Below are 21,245 nucleotides of genomic sequence, written 5' to 3' on the forward strand. Positions count from 1 at the left end.
TAAGACTAGTCTGAGGCACTAAGCTGAGAAACGCGCAAACTAGCCAAGGATGGAGCACGCGTTCTAATCCAGAGCTCAGACTTGATTCCTCGCTCTTCAACATAAGTGTGACAGTCCCTAAACCTGCCCAGATCCCTGTCTGCTCCGAAGAGGAGGGAGAGGCATCAAGAGGTAGAAAACCTCTTGAAGAAGACCTTAATAAAGCAGGGTAGCTTCCAAGCATCACCCACCCCAAAGAAAGTCTTGAAGCCCCAGGACCCAAGCTGGGGTTCCACGGACGAGCCCCACGGGAAGTAGAGGGTGTGACCGGCACCCAGGACTCTCCGCCACCCCGGTATCAACATCCACAGGCCCGGAGAGAAGGTAAGAGATAAGCACACCCACTTGCCCACAACTGCCCCCCTCAGAAAACTCCAGTACCAGGTCAGCAGCATCGAACTTTCAAACTTTCCCCCACCCTCACACAATTACCCGCGAAAAGCGCCCACAGCAACAACTGGAGTGCTGGTTGGTCGGTACTCTGGAAACTCACCCAATCAGAAGCAGGCAAAAGTTCGGGTTGGCCCCGCTGCACTCTGGGAATTGTAGTTCAAACTCGCAGCTGAGCAACAAACATGTCAAGGCGAGTGTGAAGCAAGAAAAAACTTGCCTGGAAATTGGAAAAATGGAATCGCATTTTTAAGTTACTTCCTGGGCCAGAGAAGCGTCTTTTGGGGGTTGAGGAATTAGAGAAAGTATGGACTATCTGCCTATTCCAGTTTTGGAAAAAGAACTTAGTGTTTGTTTTACTTTGCACTTTCACCAAACTTGAATGGTGAAAATGAAGCTAACTAAAGGTTCTCAAACTAAAATATTGTTGAAAAAAACCAAGAGTGTAGTTGAAAATGAAATAAAGGAAATCAAGTAGGTTTCATTGTAAAGTAGCTGCGGTAAGAAAAATAAAATTAAGAACTGGCTTGATTACTGAATTTGTGCAAAAGTCTTTGCTCACTCCTTGCTTTCGGTTGCGCGACTCCTCTGTGTCGACCTCGGTTCTCAGATTTACATATAGGTATGTATTGTAATATATATAAGTATATATTTATGTATGAATGGATATATATTCCAAGTAGAATAATGATGCAGGAGGATCCAGGACTCCTGGGGACATCCCCAGCATCTGTCACTGGTTGGCACACAGCTTTTTCTGACGTCAACTCCCCCGAAAAGCGTAACTGTAAAGAAGAGCAACCATAATTGCGGAGGGTCCTCAGCCCAGTAGCTCGTGATTTTAACTCTTCCATAGCTTCACCCTAGCGATCAGATGTCACGTGACTCAAATAAATCTGGTACTTGATTTGCATCTTCCTTCTTCTAAGCCAATAAGAGTGGCGTTCTTATTCGTCATCCCAACCCCTTTCCACCACTCTTCGCAATGGGATCTGTCACCTGACTGGGCTCAAACATGGCTGCCCTGGAAGCTAAAAAGCATTTGACTCCCGGAGCAGGTGAGTGTAAAGCGCAGGGAAGACGGCAAGGGTGCAGTCTCCGACCCCGCTAGGGGGAGCATCCTGTCCCCCAGCCTTCCGGCTCTCCGGTTCAGTCCCAGATTGATCTCCTGATCTTCAAATCCTCTGCCTTAACAGAAGGCTGAAACCAAAGGAGTTTAGTGCCATCCTAACCGAGACACCCACCTCGAGATTTGTAATCCTATTAGTAAAATGTTCAGGAGCGAATGCGGAAGTAAATTTATGTGTCTGCGCCCCAGGCTAACACAAATATTAAGATTATTAGATATGGGATCTGCGTTAGGAGATGGGATCCACCCCTTAGAGAAAGAGGCGGTTCTCGAAAGGAGATAGTAACAGGTCAAATTAAACCCAAAACAATAATTAGAAAAGTAAGTTCTGCCTTTTTTTTCGGGCTGATAGCTGTTGGTTTATCTAAACAGTTTCGTTTCTTCTCATCTGGTCTGTTGTTTCTAGGAGGTACTCCTCGAATGAGAAAATTGAGAATGTATTCGGCGTAACTCCTCTATTTCTATCTCCCTGCACTCTGTGCTGGGAAAATGAGTTACCCGTTTGGAAAAGAGGAAACCGCTACCGAGGAGCAACTTTTTGAATTTTTCTGTGAGTGCCTGCGGAGGGGCGACTGGGAATTGGCACAAGCATGTGTACCTCAGCTACACAAGGGACAAGGGGATATCCCCGAAAAGGTGGAAGACATCCTGCAGGCGCTGGTGCAGTGTCCCGTTCTGCTAAGGTAAGCGATCTCCCTCCTTTCCAGGATCTCAGAGAGGAAGACACGTGGTTCAGTATTTAGACTCTGGTCTTAATGCCCCCAGTCAACTACTTTCTTTAAAAGTTAGCAGAAGTAGAACTCATTTCAATGTTCTGATGCTTTCTCTGTGTGATGTATTTTACATTTAATATACTCCACTGGCCTTGGATTACCCTCTGGAGCTGAGTTTAAGCCTGGCTACCCAAAGGTTCCTGAAATCATTCCTTGTTTATTATCGATAAAAGATGGTGTAACTGCATTTTGTCACCAAAAGACCAACCTACCCTCTCCTCTTGTTCATGAGATTAGTGGTGCTGTTGCTTTAACAAAGGACTGATTTGCGTTAACTTAAAACTTCGCATTTTGAAATAATCGTAGATCCACAGAAAGTTGAAAAATAATAGAGTCCAGGGTACCCCTTTTACCAGCTCCCCAGTTATGACAGCTAATCCAGCTGCCGTAAGACATCAAAACCAGGAAACTGACCTTAGTGCCTGAGCTACAGTAAAGATCTTACTTGATTTTCACCATTTTTGACTCTATATTTGCTTTTTACTTGTAATTCTATGAGGTTTTACCCATGTGAGGGTTGACTTAACCCCACTGTAATAAAGATAAAGATGTCCTGCTTCACTGCACATGAATTCTCTCATCCTTCCTATTATACTGTATATTTACACTGTGACCCCTTCTTGCCTCTTGGTAACTGAGGTTCTTCTTCCTAGATCTTTAAATTCCTAGCAGTGCTATGAACTAGTGTAATGTACTATTTTCTATCTCTAACTGTTCTGTTGTAAGCCTGTGGAATTATTGGATTAGCACATAAAGACCAGAGAAACAAATCACTCTCATGGTGTTTTTTCCCCGCTTAAATTTGAGTTCTAGGTTGGTACTGCCCAATCTACTGACTTCAAAGTAAGGCTTACGAACTCCTATAACTATATAGTTAAAAATGAATTTCTATTTATTCCCTTTATTCTTTTGTCTTTGATTCAATTTTGGTATTCAAAAGTATACTTAGGGGCTGGGTATGGTAGTTTAACACATGTGTCTCAACTGAGGCAGGAGGATTGCTATAAGTTCAAAATCAGCCTAAATGGTACAGTATGAAACCCTGTCTCCAAACAGTGAGTGACAAGTGTGTGTCTATGTATGTGTGTTTGTCTGTATCATACATATACATAGACATATACACGTATATGAACGGTGACTTTCTCTGGGAGTATTCCTAAAAATAAAACTAAGCCAGGTATGGTGAGGCTGTTTCTGTAGCTCCAGACACTCTGGAGCCCAGGAGTTCAAGCCTAGCAGTACTGCAGCTGGGAAGATACAATACAATTAGATAAGGTAGTACAGGCGTCAGTGGAAGCTGAAAGTTACCTGGTTCTGTTTGGTTCAACTGTTACTCGCAATTGAGAATTTCTCATTAGGACTTGCTTATTCAGATTTAAAGTGAACTGAACTGAAAACTGATATATAAAGCTCGAATCACAAAAGAGAAAGGGTCAGTTGAAACTCCTGTTTTGCTAAATCTTTCTTTTCTTTTTCAGATGCGGGCCAGATATCAATCCTCAAAGATTAGCCTGGCTCTGGCTTCTCATACTGGAAAAATGGGTGACCCAAGAAAAAGTACGTGGGCTTACATTTAATTTTTCCCCCTGAGACCAGGACTGAGAAGAACTTAGAAGTTAGGAGATTTTCCATCCGTCAGCTACTTCCCTTTTTTTTTTTTTTTTTTTTTTTTTTTTTTTTTTTTTTTGTGGTTGGTTGTAGTCTTTCTCAGGGTTGACTGTGGAAATGATTTGCTTGTTAATTTACCCTGGTACCTTAACATATAATATCATTAGGAATAATACTAGTTTGTTAAATATGTCTAGAAGTCTTGCTCTTGAAGAGAACTTTGTAGAGTTCAGTGACTATGCCAAGATGGGTGGGGTGTGGTGGTAAAGGCTGTAATCCCAGCTTCTCAAGAAGCTGACACATGAAGATTATTTGAGTCCAAGAGTTCAGTGCTGGCCTAGGCAGCATAATGAGACTCTGTCTCACATGCACACACATAAAGCACACACACACTTGACTCAAGAGAAATGACTCCAGCAAAGCCAGAGATCTGACCACCTCAACCCTCGTTCATTTTCCACATCAACATTATATTAGCCTACGTGAACTTCAAAGTAAAAAAATTCAGTTTTAAAATATCTATCATTTTTTCTTACATTTATTGCTTTCACTCATCAGAATTAATTTTTTGTTTAGTTCCAATTTTTGCATTTTTGTCCTTCCCATGACTGTGCCAAAAAATCCTGGCCTAAAGATGTCTTTTTTTGTTACTGTGTTTCAAGACAGGATTTCTCTGTATAGCCCTAGCTGTCCTGGAGCTTACTCTGTAGACCAGACTGACCTCGATCACCCAAAGATCCACCTACCTCTGTCTCCCTAGTGCTGGGATCAAAGGTGTGTGCCAGCAACACCAGGCTTAAATGTATCTTTTAGGCAGACTTAGAGGGTTGTCTAGCAAAGAGAACTTGTAGGAAGACTAGCAGAAAGAGCAAGTAAAAGAAGCAAAATTGTAAAATCATGAAACCTAGGAAAAATAAGAATCAGTGCTAAAGAGAGAAAGAGACAACAAAAATGAGGTAAAGTAGAAAAGAAAGACGATTCCCTAGCATCTTGGAAGGGAGGGGGACAGAGGGGCTTTGTTACTGAATAAAGATCTCCCTATTACAAACACCAAGTCTGTTGAACTAACTGACCTTTCCCCTTGTGGAGAAGAGGTCTGCTTGCTGACTTGTGACCTCATTGACTGCTTATTCTCTGGAGGGTTGCTTAACAACGTCAGGTGGTGGATTTCACTTCCCTGGCTCCTCGGCCTAGATGGGGAATTGCTCTTGTTTTGGCCAATACCAAACTTCATGCAGTCCTTAAAGCTCCGGTGATCCACTGCGTCAAACGGTTGTAGTTTTGTTGTTTGGAGAACTATAAACTGTTTTTTAAGGACCAGGACTTCAGGTGCACTTTGGAGTGCTACAGAGCCACTTCTGCCTTGGTGCTCGGAAACACAGCTATTTACTGCTGCAGGCTCCCGCTGCCTGCCAAGAGCTGCCGTTTAATTACGAGGCGAAGCAGTGGTGCTGTGTTTGTATCCTTTATTCACTTTTATCTTCTGCTGTTTATCTTGCAGTGGTTTAGGTCTACATGTGTAAGCATGTGTCTAAAGGGTTAGCTACAGAGATGTTTGCTGATAAGCAGCTACTTTCAGAGGAAAGCTCGCAATAACCCTCATGTCCATAATGCACAGGCCTGGCTATTAAATGGAAGCATATCTCTATGCAGTGCACGATGCCACTAGTCAAAATTATGTGGCCAGTGAGTCTTCAGTGTCATTTCAGTGGCGCACGCCTTTAACCCAGCACTTGGGAGGCAGAGGCAGGTGGATCTCTGTGAGTTCGAGGTCAGCCTGGTCTACAAAGTGAGTTCCAGGACTTCCAGAGCTGTTACACAGAGAAACACTGTAAAAAAAAAAAAAAAAAAAAATTAAATGCTACGGGTTTTCTTTAATTTGGAAGTGAAATACAACACCCTGTGCCAGGCGTGCATACCTTTGTTTTTTTGTTGTTGTTGTTGTTTTTTTTAACAACTGGTATACAAAGGATAGTGACTACCAAAAGCATGGTTGGGTTAAAAGGATTATGAGGGTGTGCCCTCCAAGAGTTTCCTTTTTTTTTTTTTTTTTTTTTTTTTTTTTTTTTTTGGTTTTTCGAGACAGGGTTTCTCTGTGGTTTTGGAGCCTGTCCTGGAACTAGCTCTTGTAGACCAGGCTGGTCTCGAACTCACAGAGATCCACCTGCCTCTGCCTCCCGAGTGCTGGGATTAAAGGCGTGTGCCACCACCGCCCGGCCCTCCAAGAGTTTCCTGTAGCTGTTTTACACACAGCAATAAAAATTATTGGTGAAAAGCTTGAGTGATTTTTTTTCAAGAAGAGGGAGTCAGACATGGTATCTGTTTCATCCCAGCAGGAGGGAAACAGGGGCAAGGGGACCCTGAGTGCAGGACCAGCCTGGGCTACATAGCAAGACTGTGTCTCAGAACAGACAAGGAGAAAAGGAAAGAGCACGAAATGAACACGCTTGGAGTTTGAGGTTAATCAGTGTAGGCTTTAGTTGTCTGTGTGTGTGCACGTTTGTATGAATATGTGCTAGGCCGTTTAAAATCAACATCAGTTAGGTGTCTTCCTGCCTTTCTCTTTGGTGTTTGAGTTTTTGGTGTTTTGGATTTTTTTTTTTTCACATACAAAGTTTCTCAATGAACATGACACTCATTAATTTGGCTATATTTTCTGGTCGGAAAGCTCCCAGGATCCTCTTGTACTGGGATTATATGCATTCAACCCTAGAACATATTCAACCCTAGATATTTATTATTGTTGTCTGTTTTTTTTATTGTGTTTTTAATTATTGTTATGTTTTGTCTGTATGTATGTCTGTGTACCTTAACAACTGAGCTATTTCTCCAGTCCAGATTTGGGGGTTTTGTTTGTTTTTTGCTTTATTTTGTTTTGCTTTGAGACAGGGTCTCACTGTGTAGCTCTGCCTGACTGGGAAATCACTATGTAGACCATACTGGCCTCATACTCACAAAAGTCTGCCTGCCTCTACCTCCCAAGTGCTGGGACTAAAGGCAGGTGTTGGGATTCATGGTATAGACCACTACACCTAACCCTTTTTTTTTTAATGTGGGTATTAGGGATCTGAACTCAGGTCCTCATGCTTGTGGGGCAAGCACTTTTCCGCCTGAGCAATATTCCCAAGCCCCTGTGTATTAATTTAAAGAATGTTAAAGTTTAGCCAATTTGATTTCCAAAGGAGTACATCTAAAACCATATCCAGAGGGACTGGAATGATGGCTCGGAGGTTAAGAGCACTGACTGCTATTCCAGAGGACCCAGGTTCAATTCCCAGCAACCATATGGCACTTCACAATTGTCTGTAACTGCAGTCTCAGGGACTCTGATGTCCTCTGCTGCCCTCTGCAGGCAACAGACTTACTTGCACATGGTGCACAGACATACAAAAATCATCCATATACATTCAAATAAAAATAAATATTTTTCAAAAATGCATCCAGGAGTGTAATGGTTAAAAGTACCTTATCTTAGAGAAATAGCAGAAATAAGAATAACTAAAGAGAAATTGTATTTGTCAAGCAAAGCATATGCCGACCTCTACAATTGTGTATTATTTCTCTAGAAATTACTTTCTGCTGTTTTCCGGAGAAAACTTGAGTTTCTTTTTTTGTCAGAAGACCTCCAAGGTGGCATTCCAGAGAACATCCTCCAGGTAGGAAGGACTGAGGGCCATCTGCTGTCACTCAACAAGTTTGATTTTCAGGACCATCAGGGAGACAGGTCTCTAAGATGTTGACTGTTCTTTGTTTTCAGAGAGAGCAATAGTTTAGAATGAGTATAATGTACCTGATTTTGGAATTCTGGAAGCAGATTGCCCCGCAGAACTGATCGCAGCAGGCGATCGATTGTTCTTTGCATTTCACCTAGAAGGAACTCATTACTTGGGTTTAATTTAAGATATTTGAACTGTTGACGAGTAGACGATAGAGAATTTGAAGGAAGAAAGGAATATTTGATAGACTTGTTTTCTATAACAGATACACTAATGTTTTATAGCTAATCATTGTACCAACCTTCTAAAGGCAGAGTCCAACTAAATGTTCTCTTTGTCTGGGTAAGCATGATTGCATAGGCCAATAGTCAAGAATTTAAGGCCAAGCCGGGCGGTGGTGGCGCACACCTTTAATCCCAGCACTCGGGAGGCAGAGGCAGGTGAATCTCTGTGAGTTCGAGACCAGCCTGGTCTACAAGAGCTCGTTCCAGGACAGGCTCCAAAGCCACAGAGAAACCCTGTCTCGAAAAACCAAAAAAAAAAAAAAAAAAAAAAAAGAATTTAAGGCCAGCATGAGCTACATAGTAAAAACCTGTCTCAATTGCCACCCCCCAAAAAGTTAGCAATCAATAGATAGATAATATATAGATATAGTTATCCATATCTATAGATAGATAGCGATAGATTGATATAGATACTATTTTTATATCATCTATCAATTACTAGATTTTTTTCCTATAGATACATATAACTATATCTATATAGAAATATATTACATATTATATATTATAATATATAAACATCAGTTGCTACTTATTAAGACTCAATACCTCATTTATTTATTTTAAATTTTGTTAGCATCAAACCCAGGGTCTTGTAACATTCTAGACAATCACTCTGTCCTTGATCCACACCCCAGCCCATTATCACAGTTTTGGCTGTCCTGGGACTTACTCTGTACACCAGGCTGGTCTTGAACTCATGGAGATCCACCTGCCTCGGCCTCCCAAGTGCTGGGATTAAAGGCGTGGGCCACTACTACCCGGCCATATTTGTTTTCTTAAGGCCCTGCTATCAGATAAGATATATTTATGGTAGGACTTACTTGAGAACTGACTTGTATTAGTTCAAGGACTCATGAATAAAGAGCCATCCCTGAACAACATCTACAGATGTAGAAAACAATGCACATCCCTGTACCCCTTTCTCCTTCAATCTGCCTATATAAGCAGTCTATAGAGAGTCATGCTTCTAACAGGCTAGCTGAAGAGGCAGACTCAATACCTAATCATGCTAATACACAGGAGACATTTTTAATAAACCATATGGTATTTAACTGTTCAAAGGTGTGTGAATTAAAAGCATTAAGCAAGTGCCTGATGTCTGTTGCTGTAACCAAATACCACAGGCTGGGTAATTTATAAAGCAGATTTGTTTAGTTCATGGTTTGGAATACTGAAGAACAGCACAACACTGGTGTCTGCTCGGCATCTGGAAGAGCCTTCTTCCTGCACCGTAACATGACAGAGGTCATCGTGAAGTGAGAGGGGACAGGTGTGCTAGTTCAGGGGTCTCTCTTCTTACAAAGTTGCTGATACCATGGGGATCAGCCTTGAGATTAGATTTCATCTAATCTTAACTCTCCCAAATGCTCAGTCTCCAAATATTAACACATGAAATTGGGGATTAAGTTTCTAACACATGAACTACTTTGCTGTGGTTCATTTGAGACAGTGTCTCAGCATATAGCCCAGGCTGGCCACAAAGTCTCAGCTTCCTGGGTTTCCAGGTATGTGCCACATATCTGCCTCCTGACACAATGAACTTTTAAGGTACACAGTCAAACCACAGCAGAAGGGTTTTATGGGAGGATAAAAAATAGATTATGCCTTAAAACTTGTAAAGAATTCAGATCAGTAGTTAAAAGCTGATATGTAATGTTCCTTCAAAGATTAGATTGAATTGTATATAAGATGTGCATAATGCCTTACCCACCTGGTCTATAAAAGTATAGTCTTAATTAGGTCACTAACAAACGTTGAGGAGAGTGGGGGGTGGGGCTTGGGTAGCTGAGCTAATCACTTCTAACCTCAGTCTCCTCAGTAAGACAGGAATGACTATGGTGTCTGCTTCTGGAGATTGTCATCATGGTTGATTTAGTTCTTCTTTGAATAGTGACAAGCTATACAGACATCTATAGAAATGTTTGCTACAGCTGCTGAGCCATCAAGGCACATAGGTCATCGCCGTCTTGGTGATCACTGCACTCCCTGTCTTCATTCTCCACCTAGGAGCTGTTTGAAACCTTAGCACAAAGTCCAGTAGACAGCATACCTGACAGAAGCCAGAGGTGGGAGAGCGGGACCCCTCAGCTCAGCCCTGAAGCTGTCTCCGCGCTCTGGGATGTTCTGAAGCAAGCCCCCCAGCTAGCCCAGGCCCTGTTGGAGCTCCTGCTTGTAGATCACCACAGCACCAGCCTCTGTCACAGCCCTCTGCAGAAGACACTGCTGGATCGCATTCGAAAGGCACTTCAGACCCTTCGGGACCCTGCCCCTCAGCCCCCTGGTCTGCCCGACGCTGTCTGTGGAGCCCTTCAGGCTCTATGTTGCACTGGCGAGCCACCAGAAAGTGAATGGCGGGTCCTCTGTGAGGAACTGTTAGAGACCTGCATGACTGAGGGCAGTCCCCTGCGGGAGGAGCGGCTGCTTGGTTGCCTGTTACACAAGGCTGGACGGGGCCTACTGTCCCTCTACGGCCAAACCTATGCAGAAAAGGTGACAGAAAGGACACCAAAGGCCACACTTCCAGGAAAAGGTGTGTGTCTTTTGCTGTTTCTCCTGTAGTAATTTAGTACTTTAGTCATTCTGATGTCCCCTCTGAAGTTCTGAACTAGTATTGTACCTGCTTGTTGTCCAACACAAGAGAGGCTAAGCAAAACCACAGAGCATTTTCTTGTTGTTTATTTAAAGCATAGCTTAAGGAAATAGCAGGAGCAGAAAAGACCTTTGCAGAAACTACTGAGAAGATTGAAACATCTTTCAGATAAAGTGTAAACAGTAGAGTTTAACTTTTGTAAGAGTCTACTCTTGGTCTAGGAAGATGGCTCAGTGGCTAAAGGTGCTTTTACTTACCACACTGGCCCAGTGATTTGAGTTTGATCCCCAGAACCCACATAATAGTGGGAGGAGAGAATGGACTCCCCAACATTGTTCTCTGACCTCTATAATATGCACATGCATGCACATACAATATAACAATAATGACGATACATTTTAAGTAAATAAATACAAGTGCCTAGTCTCGGACTGGCTGGTTTTCAGTGTGGACTGTTGCGTGAGAAAAAGGAGCTGTTCATTAGTAACCCTGCCGGTGTGATGTTCAATGTCCCCAGATCATCCGGATCCTGAGCGGGCAATGCTGGCCCTGTTCTCCACCCCCGACCCAGCCCACGCCTGGAAAATGGCCTTTTTCTACTGCCTGAGCAACAACAAACACTTCCTGGAGCAGATCCTGGTGAGTCAAGCTCCATTCCTGTGCTCCATAGAAGAACCCAGAACTCTCCCAGGGCTATTTGGGTTTTCTCTGTTTCTCTCTCACTCACATATCCAACTCCTGTAGTCTAATCAGTGGTAAGTCATCTGGTTGCCATCCCGACATCCCTTGGGAGAGGGGCCTCTGAGAACCAGTTCCATTCCTAGTTGATGCTGTAGCCACTTTAAGTTGAACCTTTGGTAGGAAGCAAGATGTTGGCTGTGGGTCAGCTTTCTGGGGGATGTAGACAGCAAAGGCCACGGCAGCAATTCAAGGCCTAGCTGGCAGGGAAATTTAATTACTCTAACTCTTGCCTTCTAAATTGCAGCCAAACCTAATTTACTTCAACAGATATTTGTGAATCTCAACTTGTAGGCTATGTGCTATGCTAAGAGATGGGGTTACAAGAGAAGTCAGTCCCTCACTTCAAAATGCTTAGAATGTACTCTTGTGAACTGTATTTTTATGTAACTGGCTACCCTAGTGAAACTGGAACTAATTCTTTCCAGTTCAGGTAAGCAGGTAACCTTTGGCTTACAGGTAACAGCACTGACCCTGTTGAAAGAGGAAGACTTCCCAAGCCTTGGGTGCCTGCTTGATCGAGAATTCCGGCCTCTCAGCCACTTGCTCGTGCTCCTGGGCTGGACACACTGCCAGAGCCTTGAATCAGCTAAACGATTACTCCAAACACTCTACAGGACCCAGGTAACTCGTGCAGCACCCCAGGGTGCTCCAGAAGCGAATGCCTTGGGGCTTTGGACTTAGAAGAGTTCCTAGTCTCACAGTCAGCCACAGTGTCTGAAGTCAGTATTTGTTTTTTCTACGTTGGCATAGGACCAAGGCCATGATGAGCTTCTCAGGGATGCCTGTGAAGGATTGTGGGCTCACTTAGAAGTCCTGGAGTGGTGTGTACAGCAGAGCAGGTATGTCCCTGTCAAGGCTTTCCCCCTTCCTACCATACCTGGGGCACACTCAACCCTATACTCCATTTCAGAAAAAGAAAAAAATTTGATTATGATGGCCAGATACAAATAATTGTTCCATCTGTTAAAGTAGGGTTTGGGGGAAACCTAAGTAATGAATAGCTTCCGTTTGTGACCACCATGTCATGGCCAAAGGATAATTTGGAATCCAAAAGAACAGCAGCTGACAATCCCTACGCATGCATGTACTATAAGCCAGGCATTGTGCTAAGCCTCCTACAACATTCTGGCAAAATAGATCCAGACATGATCGCTGCTTTAAACACTAAGGGTCATACACGGTGGCTTACACTTTTTTTTTTTTTTTTTTTTTTTTTTTTTGGTTTTTCGAGACAGGGTTTCTCTGTAGTTTTGGTGCCCGTCCCAGAACTAGCTCTTGTAGACCAGGCTGGCCTCGAACTCCCAGAGATCCGCCTGCCTCTGCCTCCCGAGTGCTGGGATTAAAGGCGTGCACCACCACCGCCCGGCTCGGTGGCTTACACTTTTAATCTCAGCCCCTGGGAGGGAGAGGCAGACAGATCTCTGAATTCACAGTCAGCCCTTTCTCCATAGCAAGTTCCAGGCCAGCGAAGGTCACATAGGGAGACCTGCCTTCACCTAGATATGAGTTTCCATTTTGTTCTTCGTTAACCTCACTAATGCTTCAGAAAGCAGGTGGAGGAGGGTGTAGGGAGGGACTCTTTGAATAAACCAAAGAAGCTTATTTGAAAGCTACAGAGAGTACAGAATTCAGGGACTTGGATCTTCAGGCCCTTCTTAGACTCCACTGGGCAGAAAGGCCCTTCCTAGATCCTTTCCAGACAAGCAACTAAATTGATGGCTATAATTCCTCAAGGTGGACATGGATAAATGTTACCTTTTATCCTAAACCTAATAAAATAGTTTGAGAAGGTGAAACCCGAAGAACAAGAGGAAAGAGAGTTGTCTCTCTGCAGGGCCTCCTTGTCCATCCTTCCAACTTTGCCTTCCAGCAACCTCATACCAAAGAGAGCGCTCTTGTGTCACTTACATGGTGGAGACAGCCACTCTGTGCTCTACTCTCTCCATCACCTCACAAACCTTCCAGCCCTCAGGGAGGAAGAAGTCCTCAAGCTCCTTCAGAAGGTGCCAGCTAAGGACCTCCAACGAGAGCATGGTGAGTTGAGCATAGTTTGGCCGCATTGTGTCACACAGGTCAGGGAACTTCCTCAGGTGAGAACAGATGTTTCCAGCAGGGAGATGTTGCTTTGACCACGTTCTTTTTTTTTTTCTTCCTACCCCCCATCCCCCGCGGAAATCTGAGGAACTGGTTTGGCAAATTTCCTAGAAGAACTAGGATTCTGATTCACAGCGAGAAGCGTAAAAGGTCGTTGATATTTGGCCTCTGAACCCATTGAGATGTACTTGGAGCTTGGGACTTCAACCCGAAAAGAGCAGTAATAGGACCATGACTGGGTACAAACCATGTGGAATATAAGTTAGAGTCCAGGCAATGGAGGCCATGTATCATATAGAAGGAAGACTGGTAGAGAAAAGCAAGGCAAAGAGGACGAAGCTGGTTTTGACTAGGGGACAGGCCTGGGACATTGCAGGTCAGACATGCAGGAGGGTAAGAACTACAGGTCAGCCCTCTGTGCTTCAGTCATTTTCGCTGCTCATGCCTGAACAGGCTAACTCTGAAGTTCTGCCCATGTCTCTGCTTCAGATACCCGTGATGCCTCAGTCCCTGAGCACCTGAGCCCATGTCAGAGCCTGACTCTCTACCAGGGCTTCTGTGCCATGAAGTATGCTGTCTATGCCCTCTGTGTGAACTCACACCAGCACGCTCAGTGCCAGGACTGCAGAGACATCGCCTCTGCCTCCGAGGACCTGGCCGTGGCAGAGCCAGGCAATGATTCCCTCCCCTCCGCAGGTACAGAGCGTTCCTGTCCCCCGCATATGCAGGCACCTTTCCCAGGCACTGTTTTGTGTGGTTACCATTTCCTTCCAAGATGGAGTGCCCTTGATTTGAAAGTACTCAGGAACAATTTTATCCATTTATCAGCCTCTGCATCAAAGGGACTTGCTTATATCTTAATGGATCTTAATCTGATCATCTAGCATAGTATTTGCCAAATGGTTTACTTTTTGTAGCTAGACACCATGGTAAGAATAGCACTTCAGGAGAAATGCCATTTCTGGAGAGATGGCTCTATGGTTAAGAGCTCTGGCTGCAGCCCAGCTGTGGTAGCACATTGCCCTTAGTCCCAGCACCCAGGAGGAAAGGGCAAGTGGTTCTCTGAGTTCAAGGCCAGCCTGGTTTACAGAGTGAGTTCCAGGACAGCCAGGGCTACATGGAGAATCTGGGGAGAGTGGGGGAGAGCACTGGCTTCTCTTCCAGTTCCAAGTTGAACACCCAGCACCTACGAGGCAGTATATAATCACCTGTAACTATAGACCCATGGAATCTGATACCCTCTTCTGATGAGAGATGTACATGCAGATAAAACACACACATACATAAAATACATAAATTGATAGATATTTTAAAATAATAAAGCAACTCTGGTTCAAACTTACCTGCACAGTTTATATCTTTATATATATTATGTGTATTTATGTATATGATATATAAATTGAAGCTCAGTTTTAAGACACAGTACTCCAAATAGAACATACTTATGATTTTTTTTTCCTTTTCCCTTCCTTCCTTCCAAGTCGTACTGTGTAGTACAAATGGAAATTGATGTAACCTGATTTAGCCTCAAACTCTTAAGCCTCCCAAGCACTGGGATTACAGGCCTGAAATAGCATGCTTAGTTCTGATTTTCCTTCTCTTCTTCTTCCTTTTCCTCCTTCTCTTCTTTTAAATGTATTTTTTAGATTTTTTTTTAATACATGTAGGTGTTTTGCCTGCATGTATGTCTGTGCACCATGCACATGGCTGCTTCCCACAGAGACCAGAACACAGCATCAGATCTCCTTAAAACTGGAGTTTCAGCAGGTCGGTGGTGGCACACACCTTTAATCTCAGCACTCGGGAAGCAGAGGCAGGTGGATCTTCGTTAGTTCAAGGCCAGCCTGATCTACAGGTGCCTTCCAGGACAGCCAAGACAGGGTGACACAGAGAAACACTGTCTCAGAAACAAACAAACAAACAAAACAAAACAAAACATAAAACAAAAAACCTGGCATTTCAGAGGTTGTGAGCCATCATGTAGGTGCTGGGAATCAAACCGAGGTGGAATCAAACCGGAAGAGCAGCCAGTGCTTTGAGTCACTAAGTCATCAAACCGGAAGAGCAGCCAGTGCTTTGAGTCACTAAATTATCTCTCCAGTCCCTTTGTTTTTTTTATGGCAGAGTTTCATGCTATAGCTCAAGGTAGCCTTAAACTTGTGGCAATCCCCCTTCCTCAGCCTCCTGAATGCTGGGATCAGAATTGTACTACCACACCCTTGTTGAATATCAAATATTTAAGAGACGTAGGCAGCCTGAGATTAAACAGGAGGTTAAAATAGAATTGCGGGGTGAGAAGTCCATGTTGTTACCTTAATTCCTAGAATAGGAAGTACTTGTCGGAGGTAAGGGATGACACCAAAATAAGGGAAGAGCAGAAACATAGGGAGTGTTCAGTGGGCTGATTTTTAGTGTTTTGCTCTCTCTCCTCTCCCTCCGGCCTCTGCTCTTACCCATCCTCCTTAGGTGCTTCCCATCTCTTCACAACATACCTGGCCAGATGCCGACAGTATCTACGCAGTATCCCCGACTCTCTGTGCCTGGAAATTCTCGAAAACATCTTCTCTTTGCTCCTCATCACCTCTGCCGATCTCCACGCAGAGCCTCACCTGCCCGAGGACTATGCTGAAGATGATGACATTGAGGGGAAGGGCTCCTTGGGCTCCTTGGGCCTGAGGTCTCCGTCAGAGAGCCCTCAGCACATAGCCCCACCTGAGAGGAAGGCAGAACGGGGTCCCCTGGGACCCAGGAACCTTGAGCACACAATGCCAAGCTGTCCAAAGGCAGAGCCAAAAGACGGTTCTCCGGGGCCTCACAAGCACAGCTTCTTGGACCTAAAGCACTTTACTAGTGGCCTGAGTGGATTCTTGGCCGATGAGTTCGCAATAGGAGCCTTCCTCGGCCTTGTTCAGGAGCAGCTCGATGAGATCTGCAGCCGCAGCACTCCCGAGGAGACAAAGCTGCTGGAAGGCCAGAGCGGCTCCGGCTCCGCAGGCAGAGATGGACTGCAGAGCCGCCTGCACCGGTTCTCAAAGGTTCTCTCCGAGGCCCAGTGGCGATACAAGGTGGTAACCAGCAATCAGCGCTCAGGTGGGTGAAGGGGGACAGAAAAGAGGAAAGGAGGAAAGTTCCACGACGTGGGCAAGGGGTGGGCACGTGGGAGCCACACCCGAATTCGGGGACCTGTCAGACTGCTCAACATCTCAGAGCTTAGCGAAGGTGACCCCTGCCTGCTTCCACAAAAGGTCACATCAAAGCTAGTCACTGTGTCTGTGTGTGCTATTGCAGAAGACCAACCTTCCCGAAGATACCGGCCCATTGCCACAAGGCACTCTAGTCTCCGCAGAGGTCGCCGGTCTAGAAGAACCCGGGCAGGTGATCCACAACCTCTCTTTTCTCTCCTCGAGTCTAATTCCCACACACCTACAAAGAGGCATGCCGATGCTTGCTTGTCTAATGTTCTAAAAAGGCAGAGCACATTGTCAAAATAACCAAAGTCAGAAGATCCTCCTAGTCCCACCCCTTCCCCCGTCAGGTCGTAACGGTGTCTTACATAGCCATCCAGAAATTTCCCACACAACACAACATGCACAATGACAAACACGCATACACACGCACACACAAACACACACTGTAAACACCCTGAGTGAGATGAAGGGATGCCCTAAGGGAAACGTGGAAAATCTGCCTGGCAGTGTTGCCATGGCACTGAAGCTGCTCGGTGATTGGTTTGGGACATAGACTAAGTTTGTGTCCACCTGCGTCCTCCATCCCTAAAACATGTCTTCCGGTTCCTTTTCCCCACAGGTACCTCGTCTTTCCACAGGGCTACCTCAGTAGTGCGCCAAGGGGATTCCCTTGATGGTTGACAGCCTCTATAGGGCCACACAAAGGGACAGACAGCCTCCATTGGCAAGTCTCAGCACTTAGGAAAACTGACGCTGAGCCACTTTTCCTCCTCGGCTTGCATCAGGGCGAGCCACATCCTCTACATCAGAAAACGTCATGCAGCCTATTGGTTCATTTTACCGAGCTATTGCTAGTACTTAGTCAGCAGATGGTGGTCACTAGCTCCTAGGACTCTAAGGCCCCACGTGGTAAAAACCACTGGTACAGGCTGTTACCCATTGAGCTCTGGGACCACATCGTCCCTGCCACCCATCCTCACTGTAGTCACCCTTCATCCTCAGTCTACCCGGAGCTGGGCTAGTGGACTGACTTTGCAGTTTATAGGCTATAAGGAGCTGATGGCTGAATTTCACTCTTCTACCTCTAGATGGCCGGGAAAGAGGCCCCAACCCATCCCTGGAGAGTACCAGCAGTGAGCTGAGCACAAGTACTTCAGGTATTTGGGTCCCAGACAGATGTTAACTTCAGGCAGCTTTGCCCATGTCCAGACTTGCCGTACCCTGTGGTGTGAACACCGGAAGGAACTGAACCTAGGTTCATGGTTTATTCTGCATAATGGAGATGTCAGCTAGGCAAAGGGGAAAGGCTTTCTTTCTTAGTTAAGTTGCCCAGCAGCAGAGAGAAAAAGGTGGTTGTTCAAGGGAGATAGTTGTTACTTGTATTCTAAGATGGTGACAAACGCCTACCCTTCATTTAAACAAAAACCAAGACCCATTTACAGAAAATAAAGGATTGTGGGGAGAGGTGACAGCTCTTATGTTTTCTCCCGACTGTGTCCATGTTCTTCACCCACCAGAAGGGAGTCTGAGCGCTGTGTCTGGGCAGGTGGAGCTGGACAGCCGGATGCAGCCCCAACCTCAGAGCTCCATCATCCCCATGATGTTCTCCCCACCGGAGTCACTGCTGGCATCCTGTATCCTCAGGGGGAACTTCGCAGAAGCCCACCAGGTAACAGGAGACTGGTCACGGTAAAGCATGCTACATCAGCCCCTGTTTGTCATGTTGTGCCTCCAGGAAAGCTAAATGCATGTGACCCCAAAAGTACTTGAGAGTACTTGCTGGGGAGTCCCATGGAGCAGAAAAAGACAGAAAGGAATTTCCACGTGTGCAGGCCCAGTGCTCGGCGCTGCAGGTTTAGAGACATTGAGTTATTTGTTTTCTTAATATAAGCAGTGTTTAGACAAACTAAAATAGCTGTGATCTCACCACACAGATTGCTTTCAGCCTTATAATAATGCTGTGGAAATGTGATCACCCTTGTTTGTAAAACCTTTGGAGTTATTTCCTTAAGAAAATTTCTCATAGCTGGGAATGGCGGCTGCCACTGGTGAGCCCGACACTGGAGAAGGGTGACTGCTGTGAATTTGGGCAACCTGGGCTATCGAATAAAAACCTGCCTCAGAAAATGGGGGGACAGGAGGGGAATGAAAGGGGTCTTATCTAAATTACTAAGTCAACACATATTTTAGGGCAATGTCTCAGTAGGTAAAGGCACTTGCCACCCAACCTGAAAACCTGAATTTGACCTCCAGGACATACATGGTTGGAGGAGAGAACTAACTCCTGCAAGTGTCTCTCTGACTTCCACATGTGTGCTGTGGTACTCATGTGCCCACACACATTCTCTATAAACAAACAAACAAATCAATCAATAGAATTATAAAAAGTGTTTTTGGTTTTTCAAGTCAGGGTGTCTCTGTATAGCTTTGGAGTATGTCCTGGAACTCTGTAGTTCCTCAAACTGTCCTCAAACTCACAGAGATTCACCTGCCTCTGCCTCCCAATTAAAGGTGGGATTAAAAGTAATCCTAAATATATTTTTAACATTTAAAAGAATACCAAACTATTTTTTTGGGGGGGGGGGTTTGAGACAGGGTTTCTCTGTGGTTTTGGAGCCTGTCCTGGAACGCTCTTGTAGACCAGGCTGGTCTCGAACTCACAGAGATCCGCCTGCCTCTGCCTCCCGAGTGCTGGGATTAAAGGCGTGCGCCACCACCGCCCGGCAAGAATACCAAACTATTAACAGCAGTTGTGGCATACTCCTTGAGGATTTATTCTTACAATTTGTTAGTGTGTTAGATATAAAATAGTATCTGTGCTGGTTTATGTCAACTGGACGAAAGTTAGAATCATCAAAGAAGAGGGAGCCTCAACTGAGAAAATGCCTCCATAGAATTGAGCTGTAAGCAAGTCTGTAGGGCTTTTAAATTAAATTAGTGATTGATGGGAAGGGCCCAGTCCATTGTGGGTAGTACCACCTCTGGGCTAGTGGCCCTGAATTCTATAAGAGAGCAGGCTGAGCAAGCCAGTGAACAGCATTGCCTCCAGGTTCCTTCCATGTTTGAGTTCCTGTCCCGACTTCCTTCAATGATGGACTCCAATGTGGAAGTGGAAGCCAAATAAACCTTTTCCTCCCCAAGTTGCTTCAATCATGGTGTTTCACCATAGCAACTAAAATATAGTATCATACATAACTTAAATTCCTGATAGGAAAAATCTTTTCTTGTTTATTTCCCATAGGTGTTTCCTCTGAAGTCACTGCTAACATTTGCTTATATCCTTCTGAACTTTGATAATTTGTTAATGGACTCCTATGAGCTGTTTTGTATTTTGTCTCTCTTTAACTTTCAGTGCTAGCTGAGTGTAGTGACACACATGTTTAATCCTAGCACTTGGGCAGCAGAGACAGGTAGATCGAGGCTGGCCTAGTCTATAGAGTGAGTTCCAGGACAGCCAGTGCTACACAGAAAATCTCTTGTCTCAAAAAAAAAAAAAAAAGCCAAATGCTCTCTGATGCTCTAAAATAGCCATCTTGGGGCCATAGTCAAATGAGTTGACCTAGCATTCTGTCTCTAGATATCCCCGGACTACATGGATCTGCCACCGCCACACCCCTCCCTTTCTCGTGACAGGTGATATTCATGTTCAACCTAAAGTCTTCACCCAGTGCTGGGGAGCTGATGTTTGTAGAGCGTTACCAGGAGGTGATCCAGGAACTGGCCCGGGTGGAGCATAAGATTGAAAACCAGAATTCCAATGGCGGTAACAACACCGTTCGGCGCACTGGCAGTGGGCGCTCAACTCTGCAAGCCATTGGCAGCGCTGCAGCTGCAGGTTAGTCTTCCTTCTTGACATCAGAGGTGGACAGGTAGCTGGGGTGGTGGCATAAGGGAAGAAACCACCTAAATCTCCATGAGAAATCGCCAGAAATGGAAAGCAGGACTCCTGTCCCAAAAATCAGCAGTTTCCTAGCTGCTCTCAGCTGCCTGACTAGGTGGCCACATGGCTGCCCCTGAAGCCACTCCTGCCTGTCCTCTGCAGCTAAAGAACAAAGACTGCTGTCCCAGTGCATTTTGGGATCACTCGCTTGGGCATTAGAGGAGCTGTTCCTGTCTCGTGTAATTTTCCAGCAGTAAAGCCTATTACTTGACTGTCCCTAAAAGTGAAAACTCGCTTGTTGGTGTTTGCAGCCTGGGGACCACATCTCATTTCCCAGCTGTGACAGCACATCCAACAGCTGCCTTCCCTTCTTTCTCAAAGCAGAAGCTTGCCCCACATTTTTACTCATTGCTCCCCAGACTCCATAGACCAGGATACCATCATGTCTTGCCCTTTACATGTGATTCCAGGAACTTTTCAGTCCTACTTAAAATACATGCCCAAGTCTTCCTGCTTGTTCAGCAGTTATTACTCACTGAGCTGGCACTGACATCTCCCTGGACCTCTATTTAAAATATATTTAGGTACATCTTTTCAATGGTTTTGATAGACTAGAGCTCTTAAAGCAGTAGTGTTGTCTTTGCTTTCTTAGCAATATATTCAGAGAGTGTTTCCAGTTGGCCCACCCTGACCCGAATCTTTCTGGGCCTGCTTTATATCCTGTTGGGAAAACATGCTCCCTCGTCGCTGCCTTCTGGGTTTATTGTGGCCTTTTTCCATACCTTTAGTTTGATTCTGTAAGAGCGGGCCCCA

The 21,245-nt window shown here is 45.0% G+C and overlaps 1 protein-coding gene across 2 annotated transcripts in view; it reads left to right on the plus strand.

Moving 5' to 3' along the window:
• Positions 1-990: 990 nt before the first annotated feature.
• Zfyve26 (zinc finger FYVE-type containing 26) overlaps positions 991-21,245 on the plus strand; it is a 60,132-nt gene continuing 39,877 nt past the window's right edge. The window contains exons 1-15 of one of the 2 annotated variants that reach the window (XM_057782462.1): positions 991-1,051; positions 1,965-2,241; positions 3,810-3,888; positions 7,506-7,595; positions 9,947-10,469; positions 11,047-11,168; positions 11,727-11,891; positions 12,021-12,109; positions 13,141-13,304; positions 13,854-14,060; positions 15,831-16,454; positions 16,653-16,739; positions 17,641-17,709; positions 18,070-18,221; positions 20,186-20,387. In XM_057782462.1, the coding sequence (XP_057638445.1) occupies positions 2,048-2,241; positions 3,810-3,888; positions 7,506-7,595; positions 9,947-10,469; positions 11,047-11,168; positions 11,727-11,891; positions 12,021-12,109; positions 13,141-13,304; positions 13,854-14,060; positions 15,831-16,454; positions 16,653-16,739; positions 17,641-17,709; positions 18,070-18,221; positions 20,186-20,387 (2,767 nt within the window). In that variant the 5' untranslated portion in view covers positions 991-1,051; positions 1,965-2,047. Of the gene's footprint in view, positions 1,052-1,437; positions 1,488-1,964; positions 2,242-3,809; positions 3,889-7,505; positions 7,596-9,946; positions 10,470-11,046; positions 11,169-11,726; positions 11,892-12,020; positions 12,110-13,140; positions 13,305-13,853; positions 14,061-15,830; positions 16,455-16,652; positions 16,740-17,640; positions 17,710-18,069; positions 18,222-20,185; positions 20,388-21,245 lie in introns of those variants that run through there. The other variant, XM_057782464.1, reaches the window with a different exon arrangement.

This window comes from Chionomys nivalis, chromosome 10 (assembly GCF_950005125.1).
Source record: "Chionomys nivalis chromosome 10, mChiNiv1.1, whole genome shotgun sequence".
Lineage (NCBI taxonomy): Eukaryota > Metazoa > Chordata > Mammalia > Rodentia > Cricetidae > Chionomys > Chionomys nivalis.